The following is a 20,697-nucleotide window of genomic DNA, read 5'->3' as shown; positions in this document are numbered from 1 at the left end:
GTGCCTTGTGCTGGATGGCACAGTTAGGCGCTAAGTGTGGTGCAGAGGACTGGATGCACCGTGGCACATAGGCAATGCCACCTGTAGGCGCTGACTTATCTCCAATACCCTATACACCTGCACAACCAGAGGGAGGGAGCCTTAATGAGTCAGTCACCAGAACATATACATCCATCTTGACACACACACAACTACAAAATACTGTCCATACTAGCGCATGGCCAAGCGGCCATGCGAGCCTTTTATAGCAGCGTCCTTCCGGGACCTTCCTGATGGTCCAATTCGAGCTGGAGAAGGACCTGAGCATGTGACCTCCGATCTCCAATGAGAGATCGACCCACGGGCATGCTCAGTAGACCAAAAGGAGGACTTAGTCCCTGGAGTAGCTCGCTGCTGACCCTCATGCATTGCTATAGCTGGACCAGAGGTGACAGCAGCAACCAAAGCGACAGTGCTAGTCTGAGCAGAGCGTCGGGATCGATGAGTCTGCTGAGCAGCCTCCTCTGCGGCCGAAGAGGAATGAGAGACCGCCGAAGTCAAGGCTTGGGATTCCTGTTGTGCAGCGACAGGAACCCGACGCCTAACAACCTCCCTCCCGGGAGCTCTATGGCTGTTTTAAAAAAAACAGCCCTTTTAAAATGGCTGCTTAACCCCTATCAGCACATAGTGTGCTGGAGCAAAACTTCTGGGATTCAAATCACTGAAGCTAATAGTCTGAGTGAAATGCATCCCCCATCTAATACTTTGTCACAATATATAATTATATACAAGTACCCAAGTTATACCAGCTGTACATACATAATTATATACAGGACATGCCAAGGTTATACCAGCTGTACATATATAATTGTATACTGGAGATGCCCAAGTTATGCCAGCTGTACATATATAATTATATACAGAGCATACCCAGGTTATACCACCTGTACAAATATCATTATATACAGGAGATGCCCAGGTTATACCAGTTGTACATAATTATGTAATGACCATGCCCAGAGGTTATATCACCTGCATATATATTATATACAGGAAATGCCCAGGTTATACCAGCTTTACATATATAATTGTATACAGAAAATACCCATGTTTTACCAGCTGTACATACAGTGGGTGAAATAAGTATTGAACAGGTCACTAATTTTCTAAGAAAATATATTTCTAAATGTGCTACAGACATGAAATTCCAACCAGATGCCGATAACAACCCATCCAATCACAGGCAAAGAAATCAAACCATAGATGTCCATAACTTAAGTTATGTGTAATAATGAGAAATAACACTGGAAAAAAGCATTGAATACACTCACTGAAATGTATTTAATACTTCGTACCAAAGACTTTTGACAGCTTCAAGGCGCCTCCTGTATGGAGAAACTAGTCGCATGCATTGCTCAGATGTGATTTTGGCCCATTCAAACACACAAACACTCTTCACATCCTGAAGGTCCCGTGGGCTCCTTCTATGGACGTTTAGCTTTAGTTCCTTCCAAACATTTTCTATTGTATTCAAGTCTGGTGATTGGATGGGTCATGCTAGCAGCTATATTTTCTATTAAACCAATTGAGAGTTTACTTTCCTGTGTATTTGTGATCATTGTCTTGCTGAAATGTCCACCCTCGTTTCATCTTTATCATCCTGATGGATGGCAACAGATTTTTATCAAGAATATCTCAGTACATTTGTCCATTCAACCTTCCTTCAATTATAAGATGTGTGCCAGTACCGTATGCTGAAAAACAGCCCCACACCATGTTATGGGTTTGCAGAACGCGCCAAATAATATAAGATGGTATAGAGGTGCGTTCGCAGCCCGGGGTCCACCGTGCAGAGATGTTAGCTGCTGCTTGGTAATGGCAGAGCACTAACTAGACACTGGCGGGTTAACTTTTGACCCGGTGTGTACAGGGGCGAACTCAGTTACCTCACTGAGCTGCTGGAACAAGTGAGAGAGCCTGTTTATCCTCACAGGACTCGGCAGGAGAGCGCTAGTGCTAAGACACAGGACTCTACCCCAAGGACACAGGATTAAAGCCCCTCTAGTCCAACTAGCTCTCAGCACCGCAACAGCGATGCGTGGACAGACACTGATAGAATGCTGTGCCCCATTAGCAGTCACAGGGTGCAGCTGAACGTTGCTTACCACACTATGTTTGTACAGCGCAGCTCTGGCGGATGCCACTAACCAGCCTAAGCTCAGGACTGGGAAGCGCATCGGACGCGCACTAGCGTAGTGCCTTGGGTAGAGTGGCGCACTCTGGGGCTAGCATGTGAGGAGCTGGGAGCACTGCGGCGCTAGGCAGTGCCACAACTCGGCAATGACTCAGAACTCTAAACCCTACCAACATGTGCATCAAAGGGAAGGGGTTTCATAATGAGTCATTCAGCGGTTCACAAGCATCCATCACACACATCACTACCAATTACTGTCTATACTAGCGCATGGCCGTGCGGGACCTTCCTAGTGGTCCATTGGGAGCAGCAATAGGACCTGAGCATGTGACCTCAGACCTCCAATGAGAGGACTTCCCACGGGCATGCTCAGGGGGCCAAAAGGACTTAGTCCCAAGAGCTGCTCGCTGATGGCTATTGCAGGTTACTATAACTGAACCCCGATTGGCAGCAGTAACCAAGCCAACAGCAGTAGACTAAGCAAGACACCGGGAACGACATCTTTGCCGAGCAGGCTCCTCTGCAACCGGAGAGGAATGGGAGACCGCAGAGGGAAAGGCTTGGGATTCCTCCTGTGCAGAGGCAGGAACCAGACGCCTAACACACCATGACTGTCTCACCTCCGAACTTTACTGTTGGTATGCTGTCTTTGGGGTGATATGCAGTGCCTAATGGCCTTCAAATATGGTGTGTATTATGGCATCCAAAGAGTTTAATTTTGGACTCATCGAACCAGACTATATTTTACCAGTATTTCACAGGCTTATCTAAATGTTGTTGAACAAATTTTATGTCATGGGTTTACCACGACAGAGAGGAGCCAGAAGAACACAGCATCTGATTTCTCCTACTCTTGCACCGATTAGAAGCACTTCACTTTCATATTAAACTGCACAGATTTTTTTAGCAGTGCAGGGGTTAATCTGTTCAGTTGAGAGCTCCTGAAAGCTTTCCTGCATTAAGGCTTAGCTATTCACTGTTAGTCTCTCCCATCTCTTGTATAATCTGGGCCCTGGCTAGCACTCATTGTCAGAGAAAGCTTGTGCTGCATGGCTGGAGGTTGTTGTTGGTTGTTATTTGAGGTGTTTGGTGGATTTATCTATGATTGTTACTAGGTTTTGGGTGTGTGATAATTCTCCTCCTACTTTGGTTTCCCAATGCTTTCCTCTGAGTATATTTGTATGATTGTTATTTTACACTATCCCTGTTCATATTACCTTGCTAGTCTGGTTGGTGTATTACGGTATACTACTACTCTTCTCTTACCTGGGTGGGAGAAATGTACAGGCTGAGGGCAGATTCAGGAGCTAAGGCAAGGTATGTGGCCCTGGTATCTTCACCATCAGAAGTAATCAGGGGAACAGGACGAGCTAGGGTGCCCCTAGCGTTAGGGACAGGGAAGGAGCCCCTGGTCCCGGGACACCGGACAAGAGTTGTGACACTTTAAATGCGCTTGAATATGCTTTTTGTTGAGCAATGGAATTTTGCGTGGTGAGCGTGCATACAGGCCATGGAGGTTGAGTGCATTATTTATTGTTTTTGTCATGCTGTAGCTCTGCAGGTGAATGCAAACTCCACAAGATGGCAGCAGAGAAGAGGGAAGACTGAAATACTGCTTAGAGCAGACCAGCAGCACTGCAGTGAGGCTACCACCAGGTTGGAGCAGAATAGTTAAACAAGCCAGGTCGATACCAGAGAGTAGCGCAGTACCAAGGGAAACACCAAACAGAGTCAGAAGAAAGTCAAAAAGGTCAGTACCAGTCAGAAGCAAAAATACCAGAAGCAAGAGATGGAATCAGGTCAGAGTCAAAGCAGAGTCGGGTACCGGGGAGTCCAAACACGAAGGGAAACACTGAGTCAGGACGGGAAGCGAGGAATGAACAGACACGGGCACAGTCAGCAAAGCACAGCAGGACAAATCAGGGTATAACCAGAGTCAGCTACTCACGCTGTAGGCAGAAAATATAACTGACACTGCCTGTAAAATGCAGCGCAGGGAAATAGCCGACTTGACACCAGAACGAGGCCGAGAAAAGTTAACCCCTGACATTACCAGACCAGGGAAATCACGGACTGGATCATGACAGTTTTCTTTTAAACAATTGTACCTGCTGATTCCAGGCCTTTCACTAGCTTTCCACAGGTGGCCCTTGGACAACTCTTCTGATCATTCTTTGTACGTCTGTTTGAAATTTTGTGGCGAGCACCTGGTTGTGGCCGGTTTATGGTGAAAATTATGTTCTTTCCGCTTTCAGATTCTGGACCCAACAGTGCTGACTGGAACCTTCAGTAGTTTAAAAATTCTTCTGTAACCAATGCCATCAGTATGTTTTGCAACAATAAGGTTACAAAGGTCTTAAGACAGCTCACTGGTTTCATGAAATGTTTCTTGTGTGGCACCTTGGTTATGAGTAGAGATGAGCGAATATTTCAATGTTCGATTTACGAACGCCGATTTTGCAATATTCGCCGATTTATTCAAATATTTGCCAAACATATCCGAAGGCCATTTGAGTCAATGGAAGGTAAAAACGCACACAAAAAAAGTATACACAATACCTTCAAACAGGCCCAAAAGCTGCCAAAACACATCAAATTAGGGGCAGATACCAGGAAAGTTTCCTCAATTGACCCACAGTACAGATTTTAGAATGGCACAGCAGCAATCAGCCATGCATGAGGTATAAGGGTCTGGACCTGCATTTACAGCTTTAAATTGAACTATAAAGACGAGGTGGGGTGAGGCATCAGTGTAGGCATACTGTATTGGGAGCCCTGATATCACATTCAACAGCTCAACCTACTGTGATGCTCAGCCACATTCAGGTGGCACAATATATCAGTTTCGTAGACTACTATTGTCAGAAAAATGTAAGACTAGTAACAAGGGTAGTTGACTCAAATGAAGTTGAGGCTTGATGGTCTCGGAGGCCTATTGCTACAGGCAACACACATGGAGACCCAATAAGGAGTCTACACATTTCCAAAATTAGTGGCAGACAACACCAAAGTGGCATCAATTTCAATAGAGTAGTATAATGGGGACCTACACCTCTTTCACTACAGACAACCCAGTAGATGGGAGACTTTAATAGGCAAGGTGGTGAAACCACTGTGCTGTAGCCCTTGGAAAGCCTGGAGGGACTTAACTAGGTAGCCTACCAAATCCGACCTCAGATAAGGGGCACAGGTGGCACCGCCATCCAAGGAGGGAATAGGTGACACCAGGTGCTACTGCAGGGCTCACCTACAGAGGGTGTCAGCTGACAACCTCGAGCGGGTAGGCTGATATGGCCCAATGGAGGGATTAAGAACACAGGCAGGCACTGTAGGGACACTACAACCATTTGTGCAAATGGGACCGGCTGAGGAATAGAAAAGCACTGGCGGGTGCGGACTAGAGCAGCTGTTAGACAGATGAGCATTGCAGGTGCAGACTGGACCAGCAGAGGAACAGGAGGGCACTGGCAGGTACAGGCTGGACCGGGTGTTGAACAGATGGGCCTGGCAGGTGTGGGCCGGAGCGGGTTTTAGACAGAGGATCACTGGCAGGTGCAAGCTGGACTGGCTGATGGACAGAAGAGCAGACAGGTATGAGCAGAGGGGTACGGGGTAGACAAACCGATAGGCGGACCTGGGGAACCTGACAACTAGCAAGCATGCAAGGCAAACAAACAACATTGCTCAGGCACCTCCATATTAGAGGAGGAGCCTTAAATAGAAGGTGTCGCCCAGCTATTGGCTGGGGACATCTTAGGGCGACGTGTGCGGTCCCTTTCAGAGGGAGGGTGTGCACGCCCTAAGCATTGTGCCCAGGCCTACAACTGAACCTTGGGGAACACCGACACATAGGGGGCGAGATAAGGAGGTGGTGTGTGAGTGGGAGACACTGAATGTCCTTTTCTGTTCGTTACAAGGAGATCCAACAAAGGGCCAAGGCCGTAATGCCAAAAGATCAGAAAGTCTGTAGTAACAGGGAATGGTCATAGAATCGTAGAGTTGGAAGGGCCATCTGGTCCAACCCCCTGCTCAAAGCAGGATTCGCTAAATCATCCAAGACAGATGTCTGTCCAGCCTCTGTTTGAAGACTTCTATTGAAGGAGAACTCGCCACCTCTTGTGGCAGCCTGTTCCACTCATTGATCACTCTGTCAAAAAGTTTTTTCTAATATCTAATCGCTGTCTCCTCCCATTCAGTTTCATCCCATTGCTTGTAGTCTTTCCTTGTGCAAATGAGAATAAAGATGATCCTTCTACAATGTGACAGCCCTTCAGATATTAGTAGACAGCTATTAAGTCTCCTCTCAGTCTTCTCTTCTGCAAGCTAAACATTCCCAAATCCTGTAACCTTTCCTCATAAGACAGGGTTTACAGACTGGTCACCATTCTGGTCGCTCTTTTCTGAACTTGCTCCAGTTTGTTGATGTCTTTTTTTAAATGTGGCGCCCAAAACTGGACACAGTATTCCAGATGAGGTCTGACCAAAGAGGAGTAGAGGGCAATAATGACTTCACGTGATCTAGACTGTATGCTTCTGTTAGTACATCTTAGAATTGCATTTGCCTTTTTTGCTGCTGCATCACACTGTTGACTCATATTCAGTCTGTGATCTATTAATATACCCAAGTCTTTTTCACATGTGCTGTTACTTAGCCCTATTCCTCCCATTCTGTATATGCTTTTTTCATTTTTATTGCCCAGATGTAGTACTTTGCATTTTTCCCTGTTAAAAACCATTCTGTTAGTTGCTGCCTACTGCTCCAGTTTATTTATATCTTTTTGAATCCGCTCTCTCTCTTCTCTAGTATTAGCGATCCCTCCTAGCTTTGTGTCATCAGCAAATTTAATCAGTTTACTCTCAATTCCTTCATCTAAATCTTTGATAAAGATGTTGAACAATACAGGGCCCAGGACAGAACCCTGTGGTACCCCACTTGAGACATTCCTCCAACTGGATGTGCAGCCATTTATGACCACTCTTTGGGTCCGATCACTAATGCAGTTATGAATCCACCTAACAGTTTGCCTTGTCCATTCCATACTTAGCCATTTTTTCAATAAAGATTGTGTGAGATACTTTGTCAAATGCTTTGCTGAAGTCAAGATATACTATATCTACAGCATTTCCCTGATCCACCCAATCAGTGATTCTGACATGACTTATTAGTTACAAACCCATGCTGACTCTGTTTAATCACTTCATTCTTGTCCAGGTACTTACATACGTGTTTAATAATTTGTTCAAAGATCTTTCCTGGTATAGAAGTTAGACTCATCGGCCTATAGTTGCCTGGGTCCACCTTCTTCCTCTTCTTTTTGAAGATAGGAACAACATTTGCTCTTCTCCAGTCTTCTGGGACTTCTCCTATTCTCCAAGAATTTTCAAAGATTATGGAGAGGGGTTCAAAAATTTCTTCAGCTATCTCCTTCAGTACTCTGGGGTGTAATTCATCTGGACCTGGAGACTTGAATTCATTTAGGTTAGCTAAGTGTTTCCTCACTATCTTTCTGTTTATAGATATCCTGGATTCTTCTATTCCCTTAATAGGACAGTGAAGAACAGTTGATGTTACATTTCCTTTCTGAGGGAAAACAGATGCAAAATAGGAATTTAAAAGTTCTGCCTTCTCAACATCCTGTCTTACCATTTCATCATTTTCATCCTGTAAAAATCCTATAGCACTGTGTCAAAGGCAGATGCCAGGTCCAGGAGGAGGACAAACTAGCATTGCTTGGATTTTGCAGTTAGTTGGTCGTTGGTGACTTAAGTCAGGGCAGTTTCAGTAGAATAGTGCGGTCGGAAGCCAGATTGTAAGCGTTCAAAGAGAGAGCAAGAGGAGAAGTGGAGAGGACAGTTCAAAATGGACATGTTGTTCCAGTAGTTTGGAGGCATAGGGGAGAACTGAGATGGGGCGAGCGATAGCTAGTCACAGAGGATGGGTCAAGGGAGGGCTTTTTGGGGATGGGTGCGAACTGCCGTCTTTTAACAAAGATGGCAGTTGGCACCCATCCCCAAAAAGCCCTCCCTTGACAGAGTATGGTTAATAATTATTTTATTTCTATAGCGTCAACAAATTCTGCAGCCCTTTACATTTTAGGGGAGGGGACTTGTACAGACAATAGACTTTAAGTATAATAAACACATAGATCAACAGATACCAAAAGGAGTGAGAACCCTGCTCACAAGCTTACAATCTATGAGGAAATAGGGTTGACACGAAAGGTTGATGGTAACAATTGCTTTCATTGTTAGGACCAGCCATAATGTAGGAAATCGGGTGTTCATGTAATGCTGCTTGAACCGGTTATCAGCCAGAAAATGTAAAAGTACAGACACAGAGGGCTATTAAATGCATAAGGCATATGAGAACATGATACAAGGAACCTAGTTGTGTTAAAAATTTTGACTGTTCAACACAGGGATAGTTAGGTTAATGTGTTGAGGCGGTAGGCCAGTCTGAAGAAATGCATTTTTAGTGCACACTTAAAATTGTGGGTATTGGGGACTAATCGAAGTAACCTGGGTAGTGCATTCCAAAAAATTGGCACAGCATGTGAAAAGTCTTGGAGATGGGAGTGGGAGGTTCTGATTATTGAGGATGTTAACCTCAGGTCATTAAGATTGCTGTAAAAGAGGAGTTCTGTGAGACTCTGAATTGCGTAGAATAAAGACCACTGTATTAATAATCCGAGTTTTTAGTGATTCGCAGCGTGGATTGTCTGACCACATTTTTCCTATCCTGAACCTCAGGTCATTAGCAGAACAGAGGGCACAGTTAAGGTGGTAGACTGAGATGAGGGAGGAGATGTAGGGTGGTGCTGAGCAGTGGAGTGCTTTGAGGGTGAAGGTAATAAGTTTATACTGAATTCTGGAGTGGATGGGTAACCGGTGTAATGACTGGCACAAGGTAGAGGCATCGGTGTAACTGTTGGTAAGGAAAATGATCCTGGCTGCAGCATTCAAGACAGATTGGAGAGGGGTGAGTGTGGTAAGAGGGAAACCGATTAGTAAAGAATTACAATAGTCCAGACGAGAATGAATAAGAGAAACAGTAAGGCCGGGGTCACACTAGAGAGGAATACGGATGAGTGAGAGGCGTTAAAAGCACGCACTACACACGGACAAATGATTCTCTATGGGGCAGCTCCAAACAGCCGTATATTTCTCGTCCGTATTCTACGGTCCGTGCCAATCGCAACATGCTGCGATTGTCAGCGTACTACACCCATAGTATGCCAATGCAAGTCTATGGGTGCGCTAAAAATACACATTACACACGGACCACACTTGTGACTTGCGAGAAATACGCACCCAGTGTCTTTTAGAAAAGCCGGCAATTCAGTGCGCTATACAGTAAACTCACACTGACAGGTTTAATAAAGAAACGAAAGAATAGATATATACACATAGAATATATATATATATATATATATATATATATATATATATATATATATATATATATATATACACATACACACATACACTCACTGGCCACTTTATTAGGTACACCTGTCCAACTGTGTGTTAAGACTTAATTTCTAATCAGCCAATCACATGGCGGCAACTCAGTGCATTTAGGCATGTAGACATGGTCAAGACAATCTCCTGCAGTTCAAACCGAGCATCAGTATGGGGAAGAAAGGTGATTTGAGTGCCTTTGAACGTGGCATGATTGTTGGTGCCAGAAGGGCTGGTCTGAGTATTTCAGAAACTGCTGATCTACTGGGATTTTCACGCACAACCATCTCTAGGGTTTACAGATAATGGTCCGAAAAAGAAAAAAAATCCAGTGAGCGGCAGTTCTGTGGCCGGAAATGCCTTGTTGATGCCAGAGGTCAGAGGAGAATGGGCAGACTGGTTCGAGCTGATAGAAAGGCAACAGTGACTCAAATTGCCACCCGTTACAACCAAGGTAGGCAGAAGAGCATCTCTGAACGCACAGTGCGTCGAACTTTGAGGCAGATGGGCTACAGCAGCAGAAGACCACACCGGGTACCACTCCTCTCAGCTAAGAACAGGAAACTGAGGCTACAATTTGCACAAGCTCATCGAAATTGGACAGTAGAAGATTGGAAAAACGTTGCCTGGTCTGATGAGTCTCGATTTCTGCTGCGACATTCGGATGGTAGGGTCAGAATTTGGCGTAAACAACATGAAAGCATGGTTCCATCCTGCCTTGTATCAACGGTTCAGGCTGGTGGTGGTGGTGTCATGGTGTGGGGAATTTTTTCTTGGCACTCTTTGGGCCCCTTGGTACCAATTGAGCATCGTTGCAACGCCACAGCCTACCTGAGTATTGTTGCTGACCATGTCCATCCCTTTATGACCACAATGTACCCAACATCTGATGGCTACTTTCAGCAGGATAATGCGCCATGTCATAAAGCTCGAATCATCTCAGATTGGTTTCTTGAACATGACAATGAGTTCACTTTACTCAAATGGCCTCCTCAGTCACCAGATCTCAATCCAATAGAGCATCTTTGGGATGTGGTGGAACGGGAGATTCGCATCAGGGATGTGCAGCCGACAAATCTGCGCCAACTGTGTGATGCCATCATGTCAATATGGTCCAAAATCTCTGAGGAATGCTTCCAGCACCTTGTTGAATCTCTGCCACGAAGAATTGAGGCAGTTCTGAAGGCAAAAGGGGGTCCAACCCCTTACTAGCATGGTGTACCTAATAAAGTGGCCAGTGAGTGTGTGTATATATATATATATATATATATATATATATATATATATATATATATATACACACACACACACACATCTATATACACATACATGTCATTGAGACATATATATATATATATATATATACACACACACACACACACACACACACACACACACACACACACACCTATACCGTATATTTATATTTCACAGAGTTCTTCATAGCAGAATAGCCGCTAATTACAGCGGGAGCCCACGCATTTTTTCACAACAAATTAACCACTTAGATTAACACCAACACCTCCCAAATTTTGCAGACAAACCCTCATCTAATTATTAGTCAGGGACATATAAAAAAAAAAAAAAAGCATGAAATGAAATGGTTTACTGTATGTAAACCATGTGTCATTTCATGTCGGGTTGGGGAATGATTTGACAGAAGCCGGCAATTGAATTAGCGGCTATTCTGCTATGAAGAACTCTGTGAAATATAAATATATATATATTCTATGTGTCTAGATCTATTCATTCGTTTGGATTTGAAAACCTGTCATTGGGCTCCATTATATGTCCGTTTTGCAAGCCTGCGAGAAAAAAAACAGTATACGGATGCCATACGGATGCTTACATGAGAAAAATACGCGGCCACACCCTGACAACGGAGGACATACGGAGCAATATTTAGGGACCATTTATGCGTATTACGGCCATACAATACGGTCCGTATTTTTCTAAGATGTGTGTGACTCCAGCCTAAGAGTTTTTGCAGTATCGAAAGTAAGAAAAGGTCGAATTCTAGAAATGTTTTTCAGGTGCAGATAACAAAAGCGAGCCAGTGGTCGGATGTGGGGAATTAAAAATCTCTGTTAAGTATGACCCCAAGACTGCGGGCGTGTTGCCGGGGAGTAATTGTAGAACCACACACGGAAATGGCAATGTCGGGCATAGGTAGGCTAGTAGAGGGAGGAAACACAAGGAGTTCAGTTTTTGACAGGTTCAGTTTCAGATAGTGGGAGGACATGAAGGTGGAGACAGCGGTAAGGCAATCACTGGGGTTTTCTAAAAAGGCAGGTGTGATGTCAGGAAAGGAGGTGTATAATTGGGTGCCATCAAGCATAGAGATCGTACTGGAAGCCAAATCTACTGATTGTCCAATGGGGCAGTATGCAAAGAGATCAGGAGGGTGCCTAAGACTAAGCCTTGAGGAACCCCAACAGTAAGGGGAAGATGAGAGGAGGAGCCAGCAAAAGTTACAGTGGAAAAGCAGTCAGAGAGGTAGGAGAACCAGGAAAGAACGGTGTCCTTGAGGCCAATGGAGCAGAGCATAGTGAGGAGGAGCTGGTGATCCACAGTGTTGAATGCTGCAGAGAGACGTAGGAGAATTAGCATGGAATAGTGACCATTAGATTTAGCTGTTAGTTGATCATGAGAGACTTTAGTGAGGGCAGTTTCAGTAGAGTGTAAAGAGAGGAAACCTGATTGAAGAGGGTCGAGAAGAGTTATCTGAGAGATAGCAGATAAGACGGGAGTGGACCAGGCGTTCAAGGAGTTTAGAGATGAAGGGAAGATTGGAGACAGGTCTATAGTTAGCGGCACAGTTTTGGTCGAAGGATGGTTTTTTTAAGTAATGGATGTAGGATGCTTAAATGAGGAGAGAAAGATACCGGAAGAGAGAGAGGTTGAATATTTTTGTTAGGTGAGTGGTAACAGCAGGGGAAAGGGACTGGAGGAGATGTGATGGAATGGGGTCACTGGCGCAAGTAGTTAAAAAAATGCAATAATTTTACTATTACATGCATGAACTGGCACATGCTCAATCAACATGCGTTAAGGGCCTGTCACACTAAGTGATATCGCTAGCAATATTGCTATAACATCACTGGTTTTTGTGATGTTATAGCGATATTGCTAGCGATATCGCTATGTCTGATACTTACCTCCGACCGCTCCCCCGCTGGTTATCGCTGATCGCGAGAGAACGTCCTGGACTGTTTCTCGTCGTCAGCTTCCTGCTGGGGATTCCTGCTGTGGAGATGAGCGACGCGTGGACGCGGGCGGGAGGACGTCAGGATCGCCTCGTCTGACAGGTAAGTAGCGACCCCTGCGATGTCGTTGGTGAGATCTGCCTGTGTGGCAGCTCACTAGTGATCACTTAGCGATGCACCAGCGATCCTGACCGCATCATATCGCTGGTGCATCGCTAAGTGTGACAGTACCTTAAATCTAGGAATCTCACTGTGCTAAAATACAGACTAGAGGGCCTCGCCAATCACCGTCCACCCCATCTTCTGCTTTTTCCTCCTCCCTCACCGTGGCAAGTGTTGTCACACAGGTTTCCGGCCGCAGAGCCCTCACTTGTTTACACGCTACAGTGGGAGTGAGAGAGAGAGAGAGACCATCAGCTGATACGGAAGTGGACATTCCTGCTGTTTTTGACTGATCTCAGATACCAAGCCCATCTTTCTCAATCTGCGGTAACATCTCCGCTTGTATCTCTCTCACAGTACAGCACCTTGTCGTGTTCACCCTACTCCACCCTGTGTCCGCACAGCAGCCAGCCTTTGTTTGTGCAGTTGTGCTCACGCAAACAATTGTTTCCTCCTACACATGGCAGGGCTAAGAGCTTGAACTTCACCATCTTCAATCTACTATTAATAACCGTTATTTATATAGCGCATATTCCGCAGAGCTTTACAAGTCAGCAGTTCATAAAAAAAAAAAAAAGAGTCGTAAGTTACAAAGTTAGCGATAACCAAACAATTAAAGCTAAAATAATGATGACCCTGCTCTTCAGAGGTTATAATTTACAAAGAGGTGGGGGTGACACAAAGTACAGGTGCTTATTTACAATGATGGTCCAACCATCTTGAGGAAATGATGGGTAGATAAAGGCTGCATGAGGCTTTTGGGTATGGTTGAGTTTGGTGGAGAATTAGGTTCAGAGAAGTCGAGAATAGGCTATATATAAAAATGACCGATTAGGGAAAAATTAGGCCGCCCTAAACGTGTTTTTAGGGAGCGCCTAAAAATGTGTAAGTAGTGGTTACTCTTAGATCATGGGGGAGAAGGGTTAAGTGGTGTGTTATCTAGGTAGGAGATTGAACAGAGTCGAACAAAGACCAGATCAGGAGTGTTACCATCTTTGTGTGTCTCAGAGGTTGAAAGTTGTGAGAGGCCAAGAGAAGTGGCTAGAGATAGAAGCTGGGATGCAGTTGGGGAGGTGGGGCTGTTGAAGTCTCCCAGGATAAGGGTTGGCAATTCTGAGGACAGAGGTTGAAAGTTGTGAGAGGCCGAGAGAAGTGGCTAGAGATAGAAGCTGGGATGCTGTTGGGAAGGTGAGGCTGTTGAAGTATTCCAGGATAAGGGTTGGCAATTCTGAGGACAGAGGTTGAAAGTTGTGAGAGGCCGAGAGAAGTGGCTAGAGATAGAAGCTGGGATGCAGTTGGGGAGGTGGGGCTGTTGAAGTCTCCCAGGATAAGGGTTGGCAATTCTGAGGATGTAAAGCGTGTCAGCTGGGCAGAAAAGTGGTCAACATAGTTAGCAAGGCCGAAAAAATACATTTGTCCATCCAGTTCACTCTATATTCTGTCAGAATAAATCCCCAGATCTACGTCCTTCTAAAGAATCTAATAACTGTAAGATGCAATATGGTTACGCTCCAGGAAGGACGTGAGTGGGCGAGTCTGGGGGCTGGTATATAACTGCTACTCTGAGGAAAAGGGGATGGAAAACCCTGATGAACCTCCAAAGAATGGCATTCAATCGGCCTGCATTTGTTTAAAAAACAGGATTGGTGGTGGCAGTGAGGTGTGTGGAGTTATAATGGAGTTAGCAATGATTGTATGGCGACATATACCATGTGTTGCAATCCAGAGGTGGATATGCCTTAAGCACACTATTTGTTTTCCGAGAACTAATTATTGTTGACAGCCTGTGGCCTCCTCGGATGATCGTCGCCCAGTCATGTCATTGTCTGGATGATACGGGCCAGCGGAATGCTCTTGGCTCCAAAGATCACAGCAGGTGGTTCTGCATGAGATAGTTTACTGAGATAACGACTTGTACATACAGCTCTGGCAATAATTAAGAGACCACCACATCAAAACCCTGTCATGGGCAGCCTATTCTCCAGACCTGAACCCCATAGAAAACCTCTGGAATGTAATCAAGAGGATGATGGATAGTCACAAGCCATTAAAGAACTGCTTACATTTTTGCGCCAGAAGCAGTGTGAAAGACTGGTGGAAAGCATGCCAAGATGCATGAAAGCTGTGATTAACAATCATGGTTATTCCACAAAATATTGATTTCTCTTCCTGAGTTAAAACATTAGTATTGTTGTTTCTAAATGATTATGAACTTGTTTTCTTTGCATTATTTGAGGTCTGAAAGCACTGTTTGTTTGTTTTTTAAATTTTGACCATTTCTCCTTTTCAGAAAAAAACAAACAACATTTAGTGCTTGGAAATTCGGAGACATGTTGTCAGAAGTTTGTAGACTAAAAGAACAATTTACATTTTACTCAAAAATATACCTATAAAGAGAAAAATCAGACAAACTGAATTTAGGAAGTCGTCTCTTTTAACATGCGCATCGCCTGTATAGTATTATATACAGCTCTCGCAAAAATTATGTCAGCTGTACACAATTATATACATGAGATGCTCAGGTTATACCACCTGTACATACTGTATGTACTATGGATATGTACTAGGGATGGCTCGGACTGTGCAGTCTCCAAAATGACAGCTGTGTTTACAGATGTGATCATGTGACTTCCTTTTCACAGGTACACAGTGTGGACTGGCACCTCGCTGCTGTGTGCTGTCATGGCAATGCCCGGTGTACCCGTAGCTGTGTATCCAGCACAAATACACAGTCCCGAGTCATGTATACAAACCCTGCATTGTATAGCAGCGCTACTGACATATATATACACAGTGGTACCCATACCTGTATACAGCCCGATAAATATCCCTGCATGTCACCAGTGCAAATGTCCACAGATCCCAGTCTACACCATAATAGTGATTGTATGCTGTAGAATATAATCCCATCATGTGTGATACTGTGGGCTGCACTGTGTATCTAATCCTATAATTTGATAGTTTCCTGGCATTACAGCACTATGTCACTCTTGCAGTCCCGTACTAATTCACATTACAGGACAATAGTGGGGTACGGATAATAATCCATATATAATATATATATCTACACTAGAGCTGTAGTGACAGATTCGCACAGACCGATCACCTCCCCCGCTCCGCATCTCCCAGGCTCTGGCACGCTCATGTGTTATGTATTATTGCTGTATCTTGCGCTTATCCTTCTGCAGCTTAGGGTGAATCTGGGCATTTTCCTTTTTTTTTTTTAATTAAGAACTGGAATAAGGAAGTGGAATTTGGATGGCAGTGGATTTATGGAGGAGGCGTCTGCTCACTGTTATCAGCTGAGGGCAGATCCAATAACAAGTTAGGTGCACAGATGGTGACTTTGAAGAACTAATGAGGAACCAAAAATAAAGCTGGCCATACACATTAGATGGCTGTCAGCCGATCTTTCTTCCAGCAGCCATCTCCAGGCACGCTCCCATATACAGGAGCTCTTGGCCAAAGCTTCTCTATGACAAAGGCGCCGACTTGACACATGGGCCGGTGACTTATCTCCAGGAAAACAATGCGGTCAGAACTCCAAAAATCATACCTCTGCAATTGACATCCCTTTCAACCAGTCAGCTGGTGCCCCCATAGACACGACCGTCAGACGAACAAGTGTATGGGAGACTGTAAAGACATTAAAGGTCATGTGTAAAAGGAAAGGTGCAGTGACATTTAATAATCCAGCACCCAGTGGTGTGTAAATCTATATGCAGGGAGCTCCCCCTAGTGGTGGCTGCAGACAGGATCTTATCATGTATACAGGGAGTTCCACCTAGTGGTGACTGCAGACAGGATCTTATCATGTATCTCTGTACAGGGAGCTCCCCCTAGTGGTGGCTGCAGACAGGATCTTATCATGTGTCTCTGTATACAGGGAGCTCCCCCTAGTGGTGGCTGCAGACAGATTCTTATCACGCATCTCTGTATACAGAGAGCTCCCCATAGTGGTAGCTGCAGACAGGGAGCTCCCCCTAGTGGTAGCTGCAGACAGGGAGCTCCCCCTAGTGGTGGCTGCAGACAGGATCTTATCATGTATCCATGTATACAGGGAGTTCCACCTAGTGGTGACTGCAGAAAGGATCTTATCATGTATCTCTGTGTACAGGAAGCTCCCCCTAGTGGTGGCTGCAGACAGATTATCATCATGTATCTCTGTATACAGGGAGTTCCACCTAGTGGTGGCTGCAGACAGAATCTTATCATGTGACTGTGTATACAGAGAGCTCCCCCTAGTGGTAGCTGCAGACAGAATCCTATGTATCTCTGTATACAGGGAGAGCCCTCTGAATTTTAGATGTATGTAGATAAGTAAATACAAAAGGTTACAGCTCTGTACATCTCTTTGCTCCTCATCTTCTTTACTAAAATCCTCGCTGTGGGTGTGTAATATATATTGCTCTTTCTTAATGATCGTTCCTCTTGAGTTATCTGTGATCTCTTTACATTGATGAAATATTGAATGAAAAGATAAAAGGATAAAGATAGTGGACTTTGCTGTGATTTATGGAACTGATGAATTTCTAGTGACAGTTCATTTTCTGGCTTCTTCCATTTACAGTGATACTAACCCTAGATAGATGATATTTTGTAGATTGGAACTGTGAAGGTAGATGTATTCTTCATTGACAATCATCTGCAGCTGTCTGCTGTGTTGCAGGTGGTGAAGCTTTATGAGTGGAGTTGTGCTGGAATTTTTGTATGGCCTTACATCATGTAGTGAGCCTTCACTGGGGTCATAAAAGTGGATTAGGGTCCACAATACCCCCATCTGCAAGCTCAGTGTCCCTGCATGTATTGGCACTCTGTAAGATAAAGAGTGTAATTCTCCTTTCTCTTAATCCTGCAGGTATAAAGGCTTTATCAAAGACTGTCCTAGTGGTCAGCTGGACGCTGCCGGCTTCCAGAAGATTTACAAACAGTTCTTCCCGTTTGGAGACCCCACAAAATTTGCCACTTTTGTCTTCAATGTTTTTGATGAAAACAAAGTAAGTCCCCAGTCGTCTAGCACCTGAAGAGAAGATGATGGATATGTACAGGGTGGGCCATGTATATGGATACACCTAAATAAAATGAGAATGGTTGATGATATCAACTTTCTGTTTGTGGCACATTAGTATATGGGAGGGGGAAACTTTTCAAGATGGGTCGTGACCATGGCGGCCATTTTGAAGTCGACCATTTTTTATCCAACTTTAATTTTTCCAATGGGGAGAGGGTCATGCGACACAAACTTATTGAGAATTTCACAAGAAAAACTGTCACCAGTCCCATTTTATTTACTGTATTCTCGCGTATAAGCCAAGATTTTCAGCCCATTTTTTGGGCTGAAAGTCCCCCTCTTGGTTTATACGCAAGTCATATCCCGGGGGTCAGCTGGGGAGTTAGAGATCATACTTACCCCCCCCCCCATAGCGCGGTCTCTGCGGCCCCCCCGCTTCTCCCAGTCTCAGGCTCCTTCCTTCAGCGGTCATGTGGTACCGCTCATTGAAGACATGAATATGCGCATATTCATGTCTTTAATGAGTGGTATCACGTGACCGCTGGAGGCAGGCGCCGGAAACGGGGGAGAACGGGGCTGCAGAGACCGCGCCAGGAAGGGGTAAGTCCGCTACGTCCTCTGTCAGTGATGTTCAGGTCAGAGGGCGTGGTGACGCAGTTAGTGCGCACCGCTCCCTCTGCTGCCTAAACGTCACTGAGAGATGACGTGGCAGACAGCGGCGAGCAGCGTGGAACGGGGACAGGTGAATATCTCAGGTGCCGGGTCCTGAGCCAGCAGCGATACCGGCACCTGGCCCCCAGCGACGGAGAGGTGAGTATGTCTTTTTTTTTTATTTGCAGCGGCATATGGGGCAAAATCTATGGAGCATCTTATGGGGACATATTCTGTGGAGCATCTTATGGGGGCCGATTCTGAGGAACATCTTATGGGGGGCTATTCTATGGAGCATCTTATGGGAGCATATTCTATGGAGCGTCTTATTGGGCATCTTATGGGGACCTATTCTATGGAGCATCTTATAGGGGCATAATGTATGGAGCATCTTATGGGGGCATAATCTATGGAGCATCTTATGGGGCAGCATATTCTATGGAGCATCTTATGGGGCCATAACCTTTATGGAGCAGCATATGGGGCATCTTATTCTATGGAGCATCTTATGGGGCCATTATTAACCTTTATGGAGCATTATATGGGGTGTATTTTGTATGGAGCATCTTATGGGGCCATCATGAACTGTATGTAGCATTATATGGGGCTCCTGATTCAATATGGATATTCAAAAACATTTTGCCTACTAATGTCTCAATTAATTTTACTTTTATTGGTATCTATTTTTATTTTTGAAATTTACCAGCAGCTGCTACAGTTTCCACCCTAGGCTTGTACACGAGTCAATAAGTTTTCCCAGTTTTTTTGTGGCAAAATTAGGGGGGAGGTTGGCTTATACACGAGTAAATACGGTAGGTGTATCCATATAAATAGCCCACCCAAAAAAGTTTGCACAATGGGCAAAACAAATTTGGAACAGAACCCTCAGTTTACACAGAACATTATGATCAGTGATGAGGCAAACTTTTTTTGGGTGGGACATTTATATGGATACACCTAAATAAAATGGGAATGGTGACAGTTTTCTTGCGTAAGGTGTCTTGCATTGAAATCTGCTGCAATGACCCGGATACTGCGTTCACCAGACATCAACACAATTTCTATCCGCTCCTCATGTGTTAACCTCTGTGACATGTCAATGGCTGTAAACAAAGAGAAACTTGTAAATAACTCATGAAAGAATAAAGTTACGTTAAAACCAAGCACACTATTGTTTTTCTTGTGAAATTCTCAATAAGTTTGATGTGCCAGATGACCCTCCTCTCATTGAAAAAAATAAAGTTGGATCCAAAATGGCCAACTTCAAAATGGCCACCATTGTCACCACCCATCTTGAAAAGTTTTCGCCATCCCAAATACTAATATGCCACAAACAGGAAGTTGAAATCACCAACCTTTCCCTTTTTATTTAGGTGTATCCACATACATGGCCCACCCTGTAGTCCTCCCCGCCAGTTCTGCTATGATCACACGTTACCGGCTTCAGTTCATGAATTTATTGAGGATCTGCTAGTTGTCTAGTTGCCCGATATAATCATTACTGTGACTCGGGCATCAGTAGAGTTGACGTGGGGATGATGGCAGTTGTAGTGTTTTACTTCTGGAATAAATTGTGTGTAACATTTATTATGGATTGTAATGACAAGTTTATTATTGCAGGATGGGAAGATCGAATTTGCAGAATTTATCCAGGCCTTGTCGGTGACTTCACGCGGCACACTGGATGAGAAGCTGAGATGTGAGTGATCTCCGGCCATGTATGTGATATCACTGCATTATAGTACAGTCATGGCCGAAAATGTTGGCACCCTTGAAATTAAAATGAAGCATTTCTCCCAGGAAATTTTTGCAGTTAAACGTTTTGTTATACATTTGTGTATTTCCTTTGGATGTATTGGAACACCACAAAAAAAAACCCTGAAAAAAAAAAAAAGGCAAATTGGAAATCACATGACAAATCCCCAAAAATGGGCTGGAGAAAATTGTTTGCACCCTCAACTTAATATTTGGTTACACACCCTTTGGAATAAATAACTGCAATCAATCACTTCCTATAACCATCAATAAGCGTC

General features: G+C 44.4%; 1 protein-coding gene and 1 long non-coding RNA gene across 2 annotated transcripts in view; one reads left to right on the top strand and one right to left on the bottom strand.

The window, feature by feature from the left end:
• Nucleotides 1-20,697, top strand: part of NCS1 (neuronal calcium sensor 1) — a 169,062-nt gene that overhangs the window by 122,399 nt on the left and 25,966 nt on the right. Inside the window, exons 3-4 of the mRNA XM_073555909.1 lie at nucleotides 17,861-17,999; nucleotides 20,285-20,363. Of these exons, the coding sequence (XP_073412010.1) occupies nucleotides 17,861-17,999; nucleotides 20,285-20,363 (218 nt within the window). The remainder of the gene's footprint in view (nucleotides 1-17,860; nucleotides 18,000-20,284; nucleotides 20,364-20,697) is intronic.
• Nucleotides 1-20,697, bottom strand: part of LOC141059795 (uncharacterized) — a 94,435-nt gene that overhangs the window by 73,239 nt on the left and 499 nt on the right. Inside the window, exon 2 of the long non-coding RNA XR_012222597.1 lies at nucleotides 16,559-16,638. This is a non-coding gene — a long non-coding RNA (uncharacterized lncRNA). The remainder of the gene's footprint in view (nucleotides 1-16,558; nucleotides 16,639-20,697) is intronic.

Source organism: Dendrobates tinctorius, unplaced genomic scaffold (assembly GCF_039654945.1).
Source record: "Dendrobates tinctorius isolate UK_male_01 unplaced genomic scaffold, ASM3965494v1 ptg000231l, whole genome shotgun sequence".
Taxonomy (NCBI): domain Eukaryota; kingdom Metazoa; phylum Chordata; class Amphibia; order Anura; family Dendrobatidae; genus Dendrobates; species Dendrobates tinctorius.
This window is presented reverse-complemented; position numbering and strand designations above follow the sequence as displayed.